Source organism: Balaenoptera musculus, chromosome 5 (assembly GCF_009873245.2).
Source record: "Balaenoptera musculus isolate JJ_BM4_2016_0621 chromosome 5, mBalMus1.pri.v3, whole genome shotgun sequence".
In the NCBI taxonomy this organism is placed as follows: domain Eukaryota; kingdom Metazoa; phylum Chordata; class Mammalia; order Artiodactyla; family Balaenopteridae; genus Balaenoptera; species Balaenoptera musculus.
Genome location: NC_045789.1, coordinates 126,306,117 through 126,329,154, shown reverse-complemented (window position 1 = coordinate 126,329,154; position 23,038 = coordinate 126,306,117). Strand labels below are relative to the sequence as shown.

At 37.7% G+C, this 23,038-nt stretch overlaps 1 protein-coding gene across 2 annotated transcripts in view; it reads left to right on the top strand.

Annotated features, from left to right (window-relative positions):
- Positions 1-23,038, top strand: part of MFSD8 (major facilitator superfamily domain containing 8) — a 49,714-nt gene that overhangs the window by 2,194 nt on the left and 24,482 nt on the right. For both annotated transcript variants that reach the window (XM_036853674.1, XM_036853673.1), the window contains exons 2-3: positions 14,286-14,377; positions 19,433-19,476. In XM_036853674.1, coding sequence (XP_036709569.1) covers positions 14,286-14,377; positions 19,433-19,476 — 136 coding nt within the window. The remainder of the gene's footprint in view (positions 1-14,285; positions 14,378-19,432; positions 19,477-23,038) is intronic.

Genomic DNA, 23,038 nt, shown 5'->3' with positions numbered 1-23,038 from the left:
CATCTATTTTTCATTTTTCTGCCTATTCTGTTTCTGGCAGACTATTCCTCATCATGTTTTTCTTATCTGTTGGCAACCTCTGTTTTTGTTGTTGTCTGCAAACTTCTCTTCTCCCAACTTTTCTTTGGGACTTCTAGTTTGCTGGGGCTTTGAAAATCATGTATCTAAGCTTAATAGAATTGTAGGGAGTTAGAACACGGAAGCTCTGACTGAAAGCTAAAGATCTCTCGTGTTAATCAAGTGCATGAGCTTGAGTACATGGACTTTGTGATTTTTGGATTTCTCAGCATTGTTTTTGCTTCTTCCTAATTCTTGGTTGTTTTCCAGATAGATTTCAGGATCCTTGAGTTATGGTTAGATGAATTCTTATGGTACATTCTGTCACTTTGTCCAAATAAACCTACTTTAAAAGGGGAATTTTTTTTTTTTTCTCTTATGTTCAAGTAATTGATGCTCATTAGGGTCCATTTAAATTCAGATGTTCTGCCTATCTGAATTTAATTTCTAGATTTAGCATTTTTAAAATAAAAAGGGAGTATTTTGAGAATAATTCAATAAGTGTACTGTCTTTAAAAACGTAGATTCCCTAGTAAAGGGAACATATGTAAAACTAACTGGCAAGCCCTATTCACTTTGAGTAAATTGCAAAAACATGAGTCTACTTCACCACCAACCTCAACCTTTCATCAAGTCCTCAGGAATCCCCACTGACCCTATCCATAGAATTTAAGAGACCAGGTTTGGCAGACTTTTCCTGTAAAGGCCCATGCGGTAAATATTTTAGGCTTTGCAGCCCAGGAGGCAAAATCAAAGTTATTATATAGGTACTTAGATAACAAGAAAGAAAATAAATTTCCACAAAATTTTGTAGTAGTGAAATTTAAAATGTAATAATAAATGAGTACAATTTTTTGTAATACAAGTCTAATAATGAGAGGAATAGAATTCTTGTTGCGGGGAGAGTTGGCATTTTGTTTAATTGGAGCTCAAAGTTAATGTTTTCTGTCATGAAATTGATCACAAATATTCATCTGTAAAAACCATTCTTAGCTCATGGGCTACACAAAAACAGGTGGTAGGCCAGATTTGGCCTATTAGACTGTAGTTTGCTGATCCCTCTCTTAGAATATCCTGAAGTATTATAGGTGCTTAAAATTTTTCTTTGCAACGTTAGCCTAGTCTCTGTAAAACAAATATTACTAGAACTTATGGTTGTATACAAGATACTTTTATAGAACATTCTCAGTTTATTTCTGTCTTTTAATTTCTATAACTTTTACACCATTACACTATTTTGTCAGTGACCACACACTGCTTTCTCTTATCCTCTTTCAATATGGGTCCTTTTTTGCTGTTCAGTAGTTCACAGATGCTCTCTTTGGTAAAAGTACAATTTTATTTTTCCCCTCAGTAAATCCATGTGTATTCCTCATAGTTTTTAAGTCTCAACTTTGATAAACATGCTATCATTTGAGGAATAGTTTGTAATGAAAATTTTGGACAGGACAAAACCCTTTAGCATTGCAACTTTACTTGAAGGAGAATCTCAAATGGAGAACTAATACCAGAATACAGCAATGATAATAGAAAGGAATCAAAATGTTAAACAAATCAAGTTGGAATGTAATAAAAATGGTAACTTGATTGAAGGACAGTTATATTCTCCTATGTTCCTACTATCTCCAACAAGGAAGAAAGATACATTTCTTCACCAAAGTTATACTTTTTTTTTTTTCTTTTTAATTTTTTGGCTGCGTTGGAGCTTCATTGCTGCGCCTGGGCTTTCTCTAGTTGTGGAGAGCATGGGCTACTCTTCATTGCGGTGCGCAGGCTTCTTATTGCAGTGGCTTCTCTTGTTGCAGAGCATGGGCTCTAGGCACGTGGGCTTTAGTAGTTGCAGCACGCAGGCTCAGTAGTTGTGGCACACGGGCTTAGTTGCTCCACGGCATGTGGGATCTTCCCGGACCAGTGATCGAACCTGTGTCCCCTGCATTGGCAGGCGGATTCTTAACCACTGCACCACCAGGGAAGTCCCAGTTATACTTTTTGAATTAAAAAGAAGGAAAAGTAGGCTTCCCTGGTGGTGCAGTGCTTAAGAATCCACCTGCCAATGCAGGGGACACAAGTTCAATCCCTGGCCTGGGAAGATCCCACATGCCGTGGAGCAACTAAGCCCGTGCGCCACAACTACTGAGCCTGAGCTCTAGAGCCCGCAAGCCACAACTACTGAGCCTAGGTGCCACAACTACTGAAGCCTGCGCGCCTAGAGCCTGTGCTCCGCAACAAGAGAAGCCACGACAATGAGAAGCCCGCGCACTGCAACAAAGAGTAGCCCCCCCCCCCAAGCGCAACTAGAGAAAGCCTGCACACAGCAACGAAGACCAACACAGCCAAAAGTAAATAAATAAATAAATAGATAAATAAATGTATTTAAAAAAAAGGAAATGTAAAATTTTTGTTTTGAAGCATTTTAAATCCGTAGAAAAATTGAAAAAACAGTGCAATAAATACCTGATTACCCTGTCATTGTTAGCCTTTTCCACACTGCTGAAATCTTTCTACACACACACACACACATACACACACACAACCACCCCTCTTTTGCCAGACTACCCAAAAGTAGGTTGCAGACATTACGGCACTTTATCCTAAATATTTTAGTGTGCAGCCTACATCTCCCCAAAACATAGACATTCTTTTACACAGCTATGTCACTGTCACCACAGCTAGCAATACATTACTAATTCAAAATAGCATGCACTATACAGTCTATACTCATATTTTTCCAGTTGTTCCAAAAATGTACTCTACAGCTATTCTTTTTTAAACAGGATCTGATTAATGTTCAAGCGTTGATCCTTATGTCTTTTTAGACTCCTCCAACCTAAAACTGTCCCCTGACCTTCTCTTTTTGTTCTTACTAACACTGAATCCTCTGATAAGTCTAGATTAGTTTTCTGTTTTCTTTGGAACATCTCACGTTCTGAATTTGTGGACCATTTCTGGGTAGATCCTGGTCAAACATTTCTGGCAAGAAAATCCCATGGCTTATGTTGAGAACATCCCAGTGTGTTATGTCAGGAGGCATTGGGTGCCAGGCCATCCCACTGTCGGGGATGCCACGCTTGACTACTTGGTTAAGAGGGTGACTGTTATATCTCTCAATTATAAAGGCTCATTTTCCATTTTCTGATTAGTGGATTGACAAAAGAGTGATACTTTGAGGACTTTTTTTTTTAGAAATTCACGTTCTTTTATTTATTTATTTATTTATTTATTTATGGCTGTGTTGGGTCTTCGTTTCTGTGCGAGGGCTTTCTCCAGTTGTGGCAAGTGGGGACCACTCTTCATCGCGGTGCGCGGGCCTCTCACCATCGCAGCCTCTCTTGTTGCAGAGCACAGGCTCCAGACGCGCAGGCTCAGTAATTGTGGCTCACGGGCCCAGTTGCTCCGTGGCATGTGGGCTCTTCCCAGACCAGGGCTCGAACCCGTGTGCCCTGCATTAGCAGGCAGATTCTCAACCACTGCGCCACCAGGGAAGCCCTACTTTGAGGACTTTTGACCTTCTAACCAGTTATTTTAGGATTCACTGATGATCTCTGCTTTCATGCATTATTACGTGGAGAGTAAATGGTGATTTTCTATCATCCCTTCAATATTTAATAGCTGTCATTAAAAGAAGAAAGATTTTTGACTGACCTTCAAGTCAAAGTCACTCAAACAAACAATTTTATTATATATATTTTTTCAGAATCAAATTATTTACTTCTCTTAGTTCCATAACTTATATAAGATATGAGCAAATTGGTTATTTGAAAATGTTCAGGCTTATTTTAGTGATAGTTCTTATTCGTGATTATCAGTTAGATTTCTGATCTCCAGAAAATAATAATGAGTTCATTAAAACTATAATAGTAACCCAGTACTTTAAAGTGATACCAGAATTCAGTGCTATGGGACTGAATGGTGTATACCTTTTGCTGATATGTAATAATAGTAAGTCCCCTACATACGAACGAGTTCCATTCTGAGAGCGCGTTCGTAAGTCCCTAGGTACCCAACTAACACAATCGGCTATGTAGTACTGTACTGTAATAGGTTTAAAATACTTTTCACACAAATAACACATAAAAAACACAAAAAATAAAACATTTTTAATCTTACAGTACAGTACCTTGAAAAGTACAGTAGTACAGTACAACAGCTGGCATACAGGGACTGGCATCGAGTGAACAGGCAAGAAGAGTTACTGACTGGTGAAGGGAGAGGAGGTGGGAGATGGCAGAGCTGAAGGATCGTTAGCAATAGGAGACGGAGGGCAAGCTGCAATTTCACTCACGCCTGACATTGATGGCACAGGTTCTGCTTCTTTGCTGGATTCAATTCTATCTACCACCTTGAAAAAAACGATCCAATGATGTTTGGGTAGTAGCTCTTTTTTTCTCGTCATGGATGACACGGTAGCACTGGATTGCATTCTGAACGGCTGCTGCAACCTTCATGTAACGTTCTACGTTCAGGTCCTGTCCCTCACAAACTAACAGTGCCTCCTCAAATAAAGAAAATCCCCTTGCCATTTCCTGCTATGCGACTCTCTTCGGTTCTTCAGTTACTTCTCCTTTCTCTTGTCTCTCTTCGTCCTTTCTCTGGGTCTCCGGTTTCACCAGGTCTTCATTAGTAAGCTCCTCGTGTTGCACAGCAAGGAGTTCGATGAAGTCGTCCTCTTGCAGATCTAGCTCTGGCTTCTCGCTGAGGGTCACTAAGTTGCTGAAGACCTCTTTGGACTCCTTATCCACCTTCTCAAATCCATGAAAATCATGAACAAACCGCGGGCAAAGTTTCTTCCAAATCCCATTCACGGTGACGGCCGTAACCTCACGCCAAGCAGTCAATGTTTTTTGTGGCCTTGTAGATGTTACAGTCCTTCCAAAATTGTCGCAAGGTTGTTCCTGATTCGTCAGTCGCCTTTACTGCCTGACTAAAAGTGTAACGTAAATAATATTTCTTGAAAGTGGCTGTAACTCCCTGGTCCATAAGTTGGATGAGGGACATAGTACTTGGTGGCAGATGCACTACTTTGATGTTCGGATGAAAGTCGTTCATGAATGGGGGGTGGTCTGGAGCATTATCGAGCAGCAAAAGAATGTTGAATGGGACGTCCTTCTCCAAACAATATTTCTCTACCTCCAGGATAAAGTGGTGGAAAAACCAATCCTGGAAAATGGCCTGTGTAACCCGGGCTTTGGGGTTACTCTTCCACACAACAGGAAGAGAGCCCTTGGCTATGTTTTTAAGGGCTCTTGGGTTCTCTGAATGATAAACTAAGAGAGGCTTCAGCTTCATATCGCCGGAAGCATTGCCACCAGACAACAGAGTTAGCCTATCCTTTGCTGCCCTATAGCCTGCCATCGACTTTTCCTCCTTACTGATGTAACTTTGGTCTGGCATCCTCTTCCAGTACAGTCCTCTCTCATCCACAATAAGAACCTGCTTGGTTGAATACGTGCCTTCATCAATAATTTCTCAAAGCGTTTCAGGAAATTCCCAGGCAGCTACCGTATCTGCACTCGCTGCCTCGCCACTTACTTTTATGTTGTGAAGCTTGGCTGTAGCATTGAACTGACGAAACCAGCCATGGCTGGCCTTAAAAGGTGCGCCCTTTGATTCTTCACCGTGTTTCTTCTTCAAGTCTTCATAAAGGCTTTTGGCTTCCTCTTGAATCAGCATTAAGCTGAGTGGGACTCAACACTGATACTGATCCTGCATCCACACCCTGAGAATTTTCTCCATCTCCATCATTTTTCCACGCTTCTTTGATATTATTGTCGACATCATTGGCACATCAGACTTCATGTGTTCCATGATCTCGTCCATGTTCTTAGAATCGTGCTGATGGTTGAACGATTCATGTTATAAGAATGAGCGACGTCTACCATCTTTTTGCCTCGCTCCACTCTCTCAATTATTTTCACTTTTGTTTCCATCGTTATCACTTGGCACTTCTTAGCAGTACCAGACACATCACCGCTGCTTTCATGCTTGCTTCCGGACATCCTGGACTTGAAATAAAGATACTGTACTGCTGTACTCTATACAGTACTGTACCATAAAGTACACAGAAGCACAACCACTTGTAGAGGATGCACACGTGTGACCATGTTTGCCAGACACGTGAACTAACTTATGTGATTGGACATGCGAATGCATGTTCGCATCTTTGAAAGTTTGCAACTTGAAGGTTCGTATGTAGGGGACTTCCTGTATCTGCATTATGTATTCCAAATTTCAATATATTGATTTGCAAATACGAGCATCTGGGGTTCTGCTATTTTTGAGGTATGCGACATTACAGTCTATTTTTGTGGAACAGCATATACAGTGTTAAGCGCTTCATGTATATTATATCAGGAACTAATATATCTGGCACATAATAGATCTAATAAATGTTATTTCTCTTCTTCATTCCCTCTCTAACATTCCCAGTCACATCACATTAAAAAAAAAAAAGTTTCTATTTTGAAGACTAACAGTTCTAAGTCTATTTTAGAAAATAATGTTGGAACATAAGATGGCATTTTGTCTGTTGTGCTTGTCTTAATTATTTGAAAACATAATGCTTATATTAGGGTAAATTTGTTAACTCTTTTTTTTTTTTTTTTTTTACATGGATGACCACAACAAAAGCAACAATGATTGCAATTACCAAACATGAAACACACTCATACTATGTCATAATATTGACATTCAGTCCAGTAATCCCCCACTGTAACAGCTCCTTTACTTTGCAGTGAAAATTGATTTGTATATTCTTTGCCTCTGAGTCCTTGTGGGATTTTTTTTTTTTTAAATTCAGACAGAAAGTCACAAAAATTATACTCATCCTCATCAGTTCACTCAGTCCCATGTAATTAATTTTTTTTTCATCTTGATCTTTTGTTAGCACTTTTATGAGTTCATCAGTTTTTCATTAGAGTTCTGAAAATGCTTATTCATTCAGTTCAGCAGTACAGTCAGTTACCAGAAACCTGTACTTGTCAGAGTCTTTTCCATGAATTTCTTGAAGATGAAACCCTTTTATAGGAGCATATTTGCAAAATCATCAGAGTACACCCAGAACTGTCTGTAAATGACAAAAGACTTAAAAATGACCACGGTTAAAGATTTGATGAAAGTTCATAATAATGCAGTTGACAAGAAAATTAGTTATTTCTGAGATATACATTTTAAAGTAATAACTAGGATTATTACTTATAACATTATACCAGAACATATAAGATTTTTAGAAATTTCATGTAATGTCTGAAACATTTATATTAACATATTTCCATACATATTTCCATACAAATACAAATATAAGATTTTTAGAAATTTCATGTAATGTCTGAAACATTTATATTAACATATTTCCATACATATTTCCATACAAATACAAATATAAGATTTTTAGAAATTTCATGTAATGTCTGCAACATTTATATTAACATATTTCCATACAAATAACCCAATGAAAGTTTAGTATTAGTTGTTTTGTTTGTTTTTTTATACTGCAGGTTCTTATTAGGCATCAGTTTTATACACATCAGTGTATACATGTCAATCCCAATTGCCCAATTCAGCACACCACCATCCCCACCTCACCGCAGTTTTCCCCCCTTGGTGTCCATATGACCATTCTCTACATTTGTGTCTCAACTTCTGCCCTGCAAACTGGCTCATCTGTACCATTTTTCTAGGTTCCGCATACATGCATTAATATACGATATTTGTTTTTCTCTTTCTGACTTACTTCACTCTGTATGACAGTCTCTAGATCCATCCATGTCTCAACAAATGACTCAATTTCGTTCCTTTTTATGGCTGAGTAATATTCCATTGTATATATGTACCACAACTTCTTTATCCATTCGTCTGTTGATGGGCATTTAGGTTGCTTCCATGACCTGGCTATTGTAAATAGTGCTGCAATGAACATTCGGGTGCATGTGTCTTTTTGAATTACGGTTTTCTCTGGGTATATGCCCAGTAGTGGGATTGCTGGGTCATATGGTAATTCTATTTTTAGTTTTTTAAGGAACCTCCATACTGTTCTCCATAGTGGCTGTATCAATTTACATTCCCACCAACAGTGCAAGAGGGTTCCCTTTTCTCCACACCCTCTCCAGCATTTGTTGTTTGTAGATTTTCTGATGATGCCCATTCTAACAGGAGTGAGGTGATACCTCATTGTAGTTTTGATTTGCATTTCTCTAATAATTAGTGATGTTGAGCATCTTTTCATGTGCTTCGTGGCCATCTCTATGTCTTCTTTGGAGAAATGTCTATTTAGGTCTTCTGCCCATTTTTGGATTGGGGTGTTTGTTTCTTTGATATTGAGCTGAATGAGCTGTTTATATATTTTGGAGATTAATCCTTTGTCCGTTGATTCATTTGCAAATATTTTCTCCCATTCTGAGGGTTGTCTTTTCGTCTTGTTTATGGTTTCCTTTGCTGTGCAAAAGCTTTGAAGTTTCATTAGGTCCCATTTGTTTATTTTTGTTTTTATTTCCATTACTCTAGGAGGTGGATCAAAAAAGATCTTGCTGTGATTTATGTCAAAGAGTGTTCTTCCTATGTTTTCCTCTAAGAGTTTTATAGTGTCCAGTCTTATATTTAGGTCTCTAATCCATTTTGAGTTTATTTTTGTGTATGGTGTTAGGGAGTATTCTAATTTCATTCTTTTACATGTAGCTGTCCAGTTTTCCCAGCACCACTTATTGAAGAGACTGTCTTTTCTCCATTGTATATCTTTGCCTCCTTTGTCATAGATTAGTTGACCATAGGTGCGTGGGTTAATCTCTGGGCTTTCTATCTTGTTCCATTGATCTATGTTTCTGTTTTTGTGCCAGTACCATACTGTCTTGATTACTGTAGCTTTGTAGTATAGTCTGAAGTCAGGGAGTCTGATTCCTCCAGCTCCATTTTTTTGCCTCAAGACTGCTTTGGCTATTCAGGGTCTTTTGTGTCTCCATACAAATTTTAAGATGATTTGTTCTAGCTCCGTAAAAAATGCCATTGGTAATTTGATAGGGATTGCATTGAATCTGTAGATTGCTTTGGGTAGTATACTCATTTTCACAATGTTGATTCTTCCAATCCAAGAACATGGTATATCTCTCCATCTGTTGGTATCATCTTTAATTTCTTTCATCAGTGTCTTATAGTTTTCTGCATACAGGTCTTTCGTCTCCCTAGGTAGGTTTATTCCTAGGTATTTTATTCTTTTTGTTGCAATGGTAAATGGGAGTGTTTCCATAATTTCTCTTTCAGATTTTTCATCATTAGTGTATAGGAATGCAAGAGATTTCTGTGCATTAATTTTGTATCCTGCAACTTTACCATATTCATTAATCAGCTCTAGCAGTTTTCTGGTGGCAGTTTTAGGATTCTCTATGTATAGTATCATGTCATCCGCAAACAGTGACAGTTTTACTTCTTCTTTTCCAATTTGTATTCCTTTTATTTCTTTTTCTTCTCTGATTGCCGTGGCTAGGACTTCCAGAACTATGTTGAATAATAGTGGTGAGAGTGGACATCCTTGTCTCGTTCCTGATCTTAGAGGAAATGCTTTCAGTTTTTCACCATTGAGAATGATGTTTGCTGTGGGTTTGTCATATATGGTCTTTATTATGTTGAGGTAGGTTCCCTCTATGCCCACTTTCTGGAGAGTTTTTATCAGAAATGGGTGTTGAATTTTGTCAAAAGCTTTTTCTGCATCTATTGAGATGATCATATGGTTTTTCTTCTTCAATTTGTTAATATGGTGTATCACATTGATTGATTTGCGTATATTGAAGAATCCTTGCATCCCTGGGATAAATCCCACTTGATCGTGGTGTATGATCCTTTTAATGTGTTGCTGGATTCTGTTTGCTAGTATTTTGTTGAGGATTTTTGCATCTATATTCATCAGTGATATTGGTCTGTAATTTTCTTTTTTTGTAGTGTCTTTGTCTGGTTTTGGTATCAGGGTGATGGTGGCCTCATAGAATGAGTTTGGGAGTGTTCCTTCCTCTGCAATTTTTTGGAAGAGTTTGAGAAGGATGGGTGTTAGCTCTTCTCTAAATGTTTGATAGAATTCACCTGTGAAGCCATCTGGTCCTGGACTTTTGTTTGTTGGAAGATTTTTAATCACAGTTTCAATTTCATTACTTGTGATTGGTCTGTTCATATTTTCTGTTTCTTCCTGATTCAGTCTGGGAAGGTTATACCTTTCTAAGAATTTGTCCATTTCTTCCAGGTTGTCCATTTTATTGGCATAAAGTTGCTTGTAGTAGTCTCTTAGGATGCTTTGTATTTCTGCGGTGTCTGTTGTAACTTCTCCTTTTTCATTTCTGATTTTATTGATTTGAGTCCTCTCCCTCTTTTTCTTGATGAGTCTGGCTAATGGCTTATCAATTTTGTTTATCTTCTCAAAGAACCAACTTTTAGTTTTATTGATCTTTGCTATTGTTTTCTTTGTTTCTATTTCATTTATTTCTGCTCTGATCTTTATGATTTCTTTCCTTCTGCTAACTTTGGGTTTTGTTTGTTCTTCTTTCTCTAGTTTCTTTAGGTGTAAGGTTAGATTGTTTACTTGAGATTTTTCTTGTTTCTTTAGGTAGGCTTGTATAGCTATAAACTTCCCTCTTAGAACCGCTTTTGCTGCATCCCATAGGTTTTGGGTCGTCGTGTTTTCATTGTCATTTGTCTCTAGGTATTTTTTGATTTCCTCTTTGATTTCTTCAGTGATCTCTTGGTTATTTAGTAACGTATTGTTTAGCCTCCATGTGTTTGTCCTTTTTACGTTTTTTTCCCTGTACTTCATTTCTAATCTCATAGTGTTGTGGTCAGAAAAGATGCTTGATATGATTTCAATTTTCTTAAATTTACTGAGGCTTGATTTGTGACCCAAGATGTGATCTATCCTGGAGAATGTTCCGTGCGCACTTGAGAAGAACGTGTAATCTGCTGTTTTTGGATGGAATGTCCTATATATATCAATTAAATCTATCTGGTCTATTGTGTCATTTAAAGCTTCTGTTTCCTTATTTATTTTCATTTTGGATGATCTGTCCATTGGTGTAAGTGAGGTGTTAAAGTCCCCCACTATTATTGTGTTACTGTCGATTTCCTCTTTTAGAGCTGTTAGCAGTTGCCTTATGTATTGAGGTGCTCCTATGTTGGGTGCATATATATTTATAATTGTTATATCTTCTTCTTGGATTGATCCCTTGATCATTATGTAGTGTCCTTCCTTGTCTCTTGTAACATTCTTTATTTTAAAGTCTATTTTATCTGATATGAGTATAGCTACTCCAGCTTTCTTTTGATTTCCATTTGCATGGAATATCCTTTTCCATCCCCTCACTTTCAGTCTGTATGTGTCCCTAGGTCTAAAGTGGGTCTCTTGTAGACAGCATATATATGGGTCTTGTTTTTGTATCCATTCAGCCAGTCTATGTCTTTTGGTTGGGGCATTTAATCCATTCACGTTTAAGGTAATTATCGATATGTATGTTCCTATGACCATTTTCTTAATTGTTTTGGGTTTGTTTTTGTAGGTCCTTTTCTTCTCTTGTGTTTCCCACTTAGAGAAGTTCCTTTAGCATTTGTTGTAGAGCTGGTTTGGTGGTGCTGAATTCTCTTAGCTTTTGCTTGTCTGCAAAGCTTTTGATTTCTCCATCAAATCTAAATGAGATCCTTGCCGGGTAGAGTAATCTTGGTTGTAGGTTCTTCCCTTTCATCACTTTAAGTATATCATGCCACTCCCTTCTAGCTTGCAGAGTTTCTGCTGAGAAATCAGCTGTTAACCTTATGGGAGTTCCCTTGTATGTTATTTGTCGTTTTTCCCTTGCTGCTTTCAGTAATTTTTCTTTGTCTTTAATTTTTGCCACTTTGATTACTATGTGTCTCGGCGTGTTTCTCCTTGGGTTTATTCTGTATGGGACTCTCTGCGCTTCCTGGACTTGGGTGGCTATTTCCTTTCCCATGTTAGGGAAGTTTTCGACTATAATCTCTTCAAATATTTTCTCTGGTCCTTTCTCTCTCTCTTCTCCTTCTGGGACCCCTATAATGCGAATGTTGTTGCGTTTAATGTTGTCCCAGAGGTCTCTTAGGCTGTCTTCATTTCTTTTCATTCTTTTTTCTTTAGTCTGTTCTGCAGCAGTGAATTCCACCATTCTGTCTTCCAGGTCACTTATCCGTTCTTCTGCCTCAGTTATTCTGCTATTGATTCCTTCTAGTGTAGTTTTCATTTCAGTTATTGTATTGGTGATCTCTGTTTGTTTGTTCTTTAATTCTTCTAGGTCTTTGTTAATCATTTCTTGCATCTTCTCAATCTTTGCCTCCATTCTTATTCCGAGGTCCTGGATCATCTTCACTATCATTATTCTGAATTCTTTTTCTGGAAGGTTGCCTATCTCCACTTCATTTAGTTGTTTTTCTGGGGTTTTTTCTTGTTCCTTCATCTGGTACATAGCCCTCTGCCTTTTCATCTTCTCTATCTTTCTGTAACTGTGGTTTTTGGTCCACAGGCTGCAGGATCGTAGTTTTTCTTGCTTCTGTTGTCTGCCCTCTGGTGGTTGAGGCTATCTAAGAGGCTTGATGGGAGGCTCTGGTGGTGGGTAGAGCTGACTGTTGCTGTGGTGGTCAGAGCTCAGTAAAACCTTAATCCACTTGACTGTTGATGGGTGGGGCTGGGTTCCCTCCCTGTTGCTGTGGCGGTCAGAGCTCAGTAAAACCTTAATCCACTTGACTGTTGATGGGTGGGGCTGGGTTCCCTCCCTGTTGGTTGTTTTGCCTGAGGCAACCCAACACTGGAGCCTACCGGTGCTCTTTGGTGGGGTTAATGGCAGACTCTGGGAGGGCTCACGCCAAGGAGAACTTCCCAGAACCTCTGCTGCCAGTGTCCTTATCCCCACGGTGAAACAGAGCCACTACTCGCCTCTGCAGGAGACCCCCCAACACCAGCAGGTAGGTCTGGTTCAGTCTCCCCCAGGGTCACTGCTCCTTCCCCTGGGTCCCGATGCACACATTACTTTGTGTGTGCCCTCCAAGAGTGGGGTCTCTGTTTCCCCCAGTCCTGTCAAAGTCCTGCAATCAATTCCCACTAGGCTTCAAAGTCTGATTCTCTAGGAATTCCTCCTCCCGTTGCCGGACCCCCAGGTTGGGAAGCCTGACGTGGGGCTCAGAACCTTCACTCCAGTGGGTGGAATTCTGTGGTATAAGTGTTCGCCAGTCTGTGAGTCACCCACCCAGCAGTTATGGGATTTGATTTTACTCTGATTGCGCCCCTCCTACCGTCTCACTGTGGCTTCTCCTCTGTCCTTGGACGCGGGGTATCCTCCTTGGTGAAGTCCAGGGTCTTCCTGTCAATGATTGTCCAGCAGCCAGTGGTGATTCTGGTGCTCTCGCAAGAGGGAGTGAGAGCACGTCCTTCTACTCCGCCATCTTGGTTAATCTCCTCTTGTTAACTCTTTTTGTGTGCATATGTGAAAATGTAATGGGTACACATGCTAATGTTATCACCTGACAGAGGTAGGCTACGTGGTTAACATACTTGCCCTTAATCCAGGTCAAGGGTGATAGTGAAAGATCAACCCAGTCTGGAGGGGCCTTGGTCTCTCTTTGGTCCACTAACAGAGCTTGTCTGGTAACCTGTGTTGGAGCAAAGGCAGATGTTTCAGGAGGTCCCAGGGCTATGAATGTCTTAGGTCACATCAAACCTTCCTGGTGTCACTTTTATATTAATTTTGCTGAAAGTACCCAACTAAAATAGCTTCCTACAGCAAAGTTAATTTGCTGTCATCAGGTAGAGCAGGTCATAATGATGACAGTTATTATCTTTTAATAGTTACTAGTTGTATATCCCACCTGTAGGAGATCTAATGGTTGTAGCTAGTTTATTTTATTTATTTCGATATACTTTATTCATTTTGTCAGTTTAGCAAATTTAAACATGCTTGATTCATAAGTTTATAGCATGCCAACAATAGCAAAATAATTGGTTCACTAAATGTTTTGCCTTTTTAAGCTGCCTCATGTCTCCCAAGTTTCTATGCACAGTGATCCATAAATATAATCCATGGAAATTAAAAGATATAATACTTATGTATAGATGAATTAGTATAGTAAAAACCAATATTAGTAAATTATACCTCTATCATATAGTTTTCATGACTTTAGGAGAGAGAAAATAAAATTGTGCCACAGAAAGATTTGCATGTACTGAGATAACTTTATACTACTTTTTTCTTCTTTATACCTAGAGAATGGGATATTATAGAAACTGAGGAGCATTATAAGAGCCGATGGAGATCTATTAGGATTCTGTATCTTACTATGTTTCTTAGCAGTGTAGGTAAGTATTAGAAATTATACATAATTTTAAAAATTTAGATAAAATATCATATTTTAATGTCATTTAATTAAAAATTATTTTTTTTATTGTGGTAAAAACCACATAACATAAAATGTACCATCTTAACCATTTCTAAGATCAGAGGTATTAAATATCTCTACATGGTTGTATAACCAATCTCCAGAACTTTTTTATCTTGCAAAATTGAAACTCTATACCCATTAAAGAACAACTCATTTCCCCTTCCCTCACCCACCGTTAACCATCATTTTGCTTTCTGTTTCTATGAACTTGACTACTCTAGGTAGTTCATATAAATGAAATCATACAGTATTTTTAATTTTGTGACTAGTTTTTTCATTTAGCGTGATGTCCTCAAGGTTCATCCATGTTGTAGCATGTGTCATAATTTCCTTCCTTTTTAAGGCTGAATAATAGTCTGTTGTATAAATTCTAGGAGAGGGAAAACTTTTCGTTTACTTTCTTAGGTTTTATAGCTAAGAAAGTAAAGGAAAGGTTTTTAATTTGGTGCCTGCAAATTAAACTGACAAAAAGCAGATCAGGGGCTTCCCTGGTGGCACAGTGGTTGAGAATCTGCCTGCCAATGCAGGGCACACGGGTTCGAGCCCTGGTCTGGGAAGATCCCACATGCCGCAGAGCAACTGGGCCCGTGAGCCACAATTACTGAGCCTGCGCGTCTGGAGCCTGTGCTGCGCAACAAGAGAGGCCGCGATAGTGAGAGGCCCGCGCACCGCGATGAAGAGTGGCCCCCGCTCGCCACAACTAGGGAAAGCCCTCGCACAGAAACGAAGACCCAACACAGCTAGACATAAAATAAATAAATTTATTTTAAAAAAAAAGGCAGATCAACAGGAGAAAAGCATAAAAATTTATTTGATGTTAATAGTTTTATGTGACATACGGGGCTTCATAGAAAAGTGAAAACCCCAAAGAAAGGGTTCGACTCAGGGACTTATATACTATTTTAACAAACGTCTCTAATTGTAGAGAGGTGACTAGACAAAGAAAAGGGGTTGGCTTTCTAGGGATGGTAAATTGTGCGAAAGTGAGTAGGAAATACATGGGGGAAACTAATGGGGGATGAGGGTTATTTGAGTAAGGTTTGTTTGTGCAGACTCATCTCAGCATTCATGCTCCATCTCCAGTGATAAGAATGTTTTCTTCTTCCTGGTACTGGAAGAGCACATTTCTCAGGGGAAATTTATGCCCAGTTTTTAGGCAGAAAGGGGGAAGACAGAAAGCCCTTCTGTGTCTGCTGTTTGTTAGTTGCCTTCAGCTCAAAATAATCAATATGCCAAAGCAGCATATTTTGGGGTAGCATGTTCTGATCCCCTTCAGTATATACCACATTTTGTTTATCCATTTATCTGTTGATGAACATTTGGGTTGATTCCATATCTTGTTTCTTACAAATAGCTGCTGTGAACATGGGTGTGCAAATATCTCTTTAACATCCTGCTTTCAGTTCTTTTGGGTATATATCCAGAAGTGGAATTGCTATATCATATGATAATTCTATTTTTAATTTTTTGAGGAACTGTTATACTTTTTTCCATAGCTGCTGCTGCATTTTACATTCCCGTCAACAGTCAGGGTTCAAATTTTTCCACATCCTCACCAACTCTTATTATATGTTTATTTGACATTAGTCATTCTAATGGGGTAGTAGCTCATTGTTATTTTGATTTGTATCTCCTTGATGATTACTCACGTTAGGCATCTTTTCACGTGTGTATTGACCATCTGTATATCTTCTTTGGAGAAGTGTCTGTTCAAGTCCTTTGCCCATTTTTTAAATAAGGTTTTTTGTTGTTGTTGAGTTGTAGGAGTTCTTTATATATTCTGAATATTAATCCCTGATCAGATATATGATTTGCAAATATTTTCAACCGTTCCGTGACTCTTTTTTTCACTCTGCTGATTGTGCCCTTTGATTCACAGAAGTTTTAAATTTTGATGTAGTTTAATGTATTTGCTTTTTTCTTTTGTTGCCTGTGAACCTCATTTAACTTTTATATTGACACATACCAATAGTAAAGTCCAAGAATATTAATCTGTATAGCTTGATTATTTTAACCTATTAACATTATTTCTGAAAATATATTTACTGAAAAAGTTAACCTTTATGAGGAAAAAAATTTTAATATTAAGAACTGTAATTATGTTAAAAATGGTAAGGAATGAAAATATATAGGAATTCTCAATACTGTGATAGTTTATAAAGGAATGTTTTAGGGAATCAATTTTTTTTCCAAGCGTGGACTCTAAGTCCATAGGCAATAATTTTACAAATGGTTTCTTTCCCTGAGATGGATTTAGTGAAGGTCATTTGACTAAGTTGTTTTCCATATCCTTTCTATTTATCCCAGGTCACGCTCTTGTTCTCTCTCTCTTGTCAGTCTTCTTTATGATTCAACATTGAGTAAAAATAGATTTTAAATAAAGCTAAAACTAAAGAAAAGTACAAAATAAAGGATAGTTTCAACAATTTTTTGGATTGTATATCTATTATTATGCTTTCCACAAATATCAGGAAAAAATGTTGATTCAAATTGGCTTGAACAGTAATTTGTATTTTCTTATAAGATATCCATAGTGGGACAACTCCAGGTGAAGTTCACTGGCTCTGCTTCTGAGTACGTTTTTTGGTTTTGCTCTCTTCTGCATATTGCCTTCATTCTTAGGCTATAGGAGGGATGCGGCAGCAGTTCCACGTGTCACATCCTTCCACAGTAATTTTTATTGATTGAAAGGGACTTATTTTTTAAACCTCCAGAGAGATGAGGGGTCCTTTCTTGGAGGTCCCAAAGTAGACCTCCCCTTATTTCTCACTGGTCAGAATTGGGTTACCTGTTAATTTCTAAACCCATCATCAGCTGGGATAGTGAGATCTAATCAGGATCTACCCTCTGGAATTTGGGGTGGACACAGTGTCCTCTAAAGCCTGTGGCTTTGTGGAGGAGTGATGGATACCTTAGTACAACCAGGATTCTGTCAGAAAGGAGGAAGGGGGCAAATGAATGTTGTTTAGGTAACAATCTCTGCAACAGATTGTTTTTTTATTTAAAGCACTTCTAATTTTTGTACTCACTTATCTAAAATATAAGTAATAATTTCAAATTTAACAGCAAAAAATTTTTTAACTTTAGATTTTAATTGGCATGTGAAACATTTTACCTGTTTACAAGTTTCTTGATTGTGAGATAGTAGTCTTATTTTCAAACATTAATTGATTCTTTTCATCAAGTCAATGTGTTAATTCAAAATACACTAAGATGAAACTAATAATTAAATTATTTTTTAAAACAGACTTTTAAAAAGGAATGTAGTACTGATACTGCTACAACATAGATGAACCTTGAAAGCATTATGCAAAGAAAGAAGCCAGACACAAAAGACCACATATTATGTGATTCTATTCATATGAAAGTCCAGAATAGGAAAATCTATGGAGACAGAAAGTAGATTAGTGGTTGCTTAGGGCTGTTGGGGAAATGATAGAGGATAGCAGAGTATAGCTAAAGGGTCCAGGGTTTCTTTTTTTTTTTTTTTTTTTTATACAATTTTAAAAAATTATTTATTTATTTATTCATTCATTCATTCATTCATTCATTCATTCATGGATGTGTTGGGTCTTCGTTTCTGTGCGAGGGCTTTCTCCAGTTGCGGCAAGTGTGGGCCACTCTTCATCGCGGTGCGCGGGCCTCTCATTATCGCGGCCTCCCTTGTTGCGGAGCACAGGCTCCAGATGCGCAGGCTCAGCAATTGTGGCTCACGGACCCAGTCGCTCCGCAGCATGTGGGATCTTCCCAGACCAGGGCTCGAACCCGTGTCCCCTGCATTGGCAGGCAGACTCTCAACCACTGCGCCACCAGGGAAGCCCCCAGGGTTTCTTTTTGAGGTGACTAAAATTTTCTGAAATTGACTGTAGTCATGGTTGCACATATCTGGCACGCTAAGAACCATTGAATTGTACACTTTAAATGGGTGAATTCATTGTGAATTATATCTTAATAGAGCTGTTTTTTTTTTTAATAGCCTTGATAGAATTGTGATTGGATGTGCCTAATATTTAAAATCGACAAATAACATTGGAGTTTATCATTACAGTTCTCAAGCAATAAAAGCTAGCAGAGATAATTTTCTTTTAAGGTATGCCCATCTTGAGAAATTCTGGTTCTTTATAGCCACTGCCCCCTTTAAAGATCATTTTCCTTCTTCTTAATCCTCCCTACAGTGAATTATCTCTCCCAAACAACACAGATTAGAAGTCTAGGAATTCCTCTGTAACAAAGTAGCCTTACCACCATTCATTTCTGCTATAAAAACTTAACAAAGCTCTCAGTAATTTTCTTTTCTTTTTTTTTTTTTTTTAATAAATTTATTTATTTATTTATTTTTGGCTGCGTTGGGTCTTCGTTGCTGTGCATGGGCTTTCTCTAGTTGCGGTGTGTGGGCTTTCTCTAGTTGCAGTGAGCAGTGGCTACTCTTTGTTGCAGTGCGCGGGCTTCTCATTGCAGTGGCTTCTCTTGTTGCAGAGCACGGGCTCTAGGTGCACAGGCTTCAGTAGTTGTGGCATGCGGGCTCAGTAGTTGTGGCTCGTGGGCTGTAGAGCACAGGCTCAGTAGTTGTGGCGCACGGGCTTAGTTGCTCCACGTCATGTGGGATCCTCCCAGACCAGGACTCGAACCCGTGTCACCTGCGTTGGCAGGCGGATTCTTAACCACTGTGCCACCAGGGAAGTTCCAGTAATTTTCATTTACAGTAAAGACACGTGAATAAGGAGAAATAGGCCCTCTGCTTTTATTATGTTAATTATGGTGAGGGACTATAATTATATATATGTTTTCCAGCCTTTAATATTTATTTTCCTTCTGATAAATAAAACCCCATTGCTTAATAAATTAGACATTTGTGGTCATAAATTTGTAAATTCAGAATGATGTTTTAAAATCCATGCTATAGTTCAAAAATTTGTATCTATAGTGATAAAATTATTATTAAGTATAAATAACAGAATTTGCCTCTTCACAGGATTTTCTATTGTGATAATGTCAATATGGCCATATCTCCAAAAGGTTTGTGCACTTTATTCATCTCTTATGTAGCTGTAGTAGTAATAACTCTTATGTAGTTAAGAGTTTTCTAGAGAGTCTCTTTGGTATTCTGATTTAATCTTTACTAAAATAACTTGAGATAATAATTCTTCAAAAGAGGCTTATAAGTAAGGTGACCGTATGCTTTATTGTGCAAACCAGAGCACTCTTGAAGTGAAAAGAGTCCTTTAGCAGGAAAATAGGATTATATCCAATCACAGGCAAATGTAGATGTATGGTCACCTGCTTATTAGCCACTTTCCCATCCCATCCATACCCCTTCCCTAATAAAAAGGAAACTAAGCTAGACATAGTCTGAATTCCTAAAATGTATAAATGATATTGCTATGGGATAATTTCATGCTTTCTGATAGAATTAATTTGGGTTGTCAGGGGACATTGTGAAAAGAATAGACAATATATGTATTTTGATGCTGTGGTTACTACATGGGAAGGAGGGAGTGACAAGAAGATGCAAGTTTGGTGGGTACTCTGACATCAATTGATCATCAGTTGATGATCAAGTCCTGTCAATTCTACCTTTTTAAAAAATATATTTGACATATAACTGTCAGTTCTGTCTTAAAATTCCAGTAATGAATTTATTAAAAATCAGTATTTAAGTTGGAGACGTAATTAATCTATAATAATATTTCAGTTAAGGTTCTTGAAGGAGTTCCTCTGTGCTTCCTAACTCCTCTTCACTCCTTAACCTGCTACAATCTGATTAACTCCTCTGCTACCCTGCAACTGCTCTTGATGAGGTCTCCAATGACTTAATCGCTCACCAAATAGTAGATACTTTTCAGTCCTTACTTTAGGTGACATTTGGGTAGTGTTTGACATTGTTGTCCTCTCTTTGCTTCTTGAAACTCTCTCTTAGCTTCCATGACATTACTCTTAACTCTTTATTCTTAAATTATTTTGTGTATTTTTCTCTGTCAACTTGCCCCTTATATTTTGGTTTTCTCCAGAGGAGTGTGTGTGTGTGTGTGTGTGTGTGTGTGTGTGTTTCAGCCTAGATCCTGAGCCTTGGCCAATATTAGATCTATAGCCAGTAATTTATTATATCATGTACTTGGATGAACCTAAGGTCCTCAGATCTTTACACTTTTTCCTCCTTTTTTTTCTGGAGTGCTTTCCTTCCCTCCATCTCTCCTTTCCTCTGCCATTCCCTTCCTCCCTTCTTCTCCACTAGTTTTTATTAATTCTTCAAGGCTTTGCTCTAATGTCACCTCCTCTGAAAAGCCTTTTCTTACTTTCCCTCACCCCAGTTTGCATTAGAAGGTTTTCCTATGTGCTTCCATATCCCTTTATCATTAATACTTATCATTGAGTGTTGTAACAGTGTGTTACAGAGAGTTTACCTAACTTCTCTACAAGATTGTTAGAATGGTTGGATGGCTTCAACAAAAGTAGTAGACACATTTGATGAATATTTAGGGTTTAAAAATTATACCTATTATATAAGAAATTTATTGACATCTTATATTTCATTTTAGATTTTTTAGTTTTTACAATTTTTAACTTAAAAATGCTATTTTGTTATGCTATCTTTTAAAAGAAATATAGGAAAAAAATACACATTTTACTTTTTAGTGATTTAGTGCCACGTTTTCACTGCCATTTTGAAAATTACTTTAAGCTAATTAAAAATTTATTTTACATGAAATCATTACTCATGACACTAAACATTCTTTCCATACTGGCAGAATTATTAGAATTGGAACAGAATATTTAACAATTCTGGAGCAATATCTTCTGTGCTAAAATATGTATTTCCATGTATCAAAACTCTTGATTTCTGTGGTCCCTGTATCTAGTTTGTTTAACCTCAAAATTCTCAAAAGAAAGGTATTTACAAAATTAGGTCTACTCAGCATAATAAGTTGAATTTTGAAAAGGTACACTCCTTTCTCCAGATATTTGCAATCTCTTCAAAGGTAAATTTATTGAGAGCACACGAACATATCACTAGTTCTTTGGCAATACAAGCATAACATTTTCACCAAAAACCTTGTGAGTTAATTTTCTCAAGTTATTTCATAATAATATTGATAGCTTATTGTGTGCCAGGCACAATACTAAATCTTTCATCTAAATCATCTTTTGATCTTCATAACAACTCTGTGAGGTGGTCATTATCACTCCTGTTTAACAGATAAAGAAACTCAGGCTAGAGAAGTTAGGTAGCTTGCCCAAGATTCACACAGCTAGAAAATGGCAGAATCAAGCTTATCTGAAACCAAAATCTGACTCTACAGTGCTATGTTACCCACTGCCTTAAGATTTTTCATTCTTTTTTAAAAATTTTATTTGTTTATTTATTTTATTGAAGTATAGTTGATTTACAATGTTTTAGGTATATAGCAAAGTGATTCAGTTATACACACACACACACACACACACACATATTCTTTTTCAGATTCGTTTCCATTATAGGTTTTTACAAGCTACTGAATATAGTTCCCTGTGCTATACAGTAGGTCCTTGCTGTTTAGCAAAATTTTCATTTTTAATTTAAGGCTACTATCTCTTTTACAATAATATGTTACCAAATATTACTTAGCTTAAAAGTCATCTGTGAGAAAGATAAAAAGCTAGGCCAAAACCACCCCTCTAAAACCCCCAAACAGTAAGTTATCAGTCTGAAAGGAATTTGGCACTGCTGTGAATCTCTGACTTGTGCTTCTGGCCCTGGCTGATAGACATCTATCAGCCCAGTGATTCCGTAGCCTGTGTTGCCCAGAGTTGTGATTGATTTCCAGGAAAACTCATATTCTTAAACCCATTTTGAATTGGAATGATAGGTTATCTATAGGCCCAGGGACATAGTGGGACTACTCATGCATGTTAACAATAAAATATAATAATAAAACTGACATATCAGTAAAAACAAAATACTAAGAAATATTAATTTTTTATGTATCGGTAACATTCATTTAGTGCATACTATAGGCAGACATGACCCTAGGCACTATACATGTCTTGGCTTAAATAATTCTCATAACAACTCTGTGAAGTTACCCTCATTTGACAGATAAAGAATTAAAGCATGCTGGTTTTTTTCCTCAGCTACTCAAAAATGCAGGGTTTTTCAGAATCAAATAAGTAGAACCTGGTTTGGAAACTCCTTGATGGCAAGAACTGTGTTTATTCAATTTGTATTCATATTGCCTTGCTCAGGTTTTGTCGCAGAGAACGCCTTAATGACTGTTAATTGGCTGAATACGCAATAATCTATAAGTAAATAGTTGAGGAGGCTTGGAACACATCTCAGCTCCCATAGCAAAGCATTAAGATTTCTAGAACTTTGACTTTGTCAGTATTATTAACATGTTTAGAGAAGAATGTTTTGAAATTCAGTACTATGCACTGTGGGCTTTTTTTTTTTTTAAAAGAAGAGATGGATCTAACTTTTACTGAAGTGTGCAAAACCAAACAAGTTTACAGATAATTACCATACAATATGAGTGGGTAAGAGTCTAAGAGCATGATGTGTGAGTGTGTGTGCGTGTTCACAGGGGAGAGAGAGCTAGAGGGA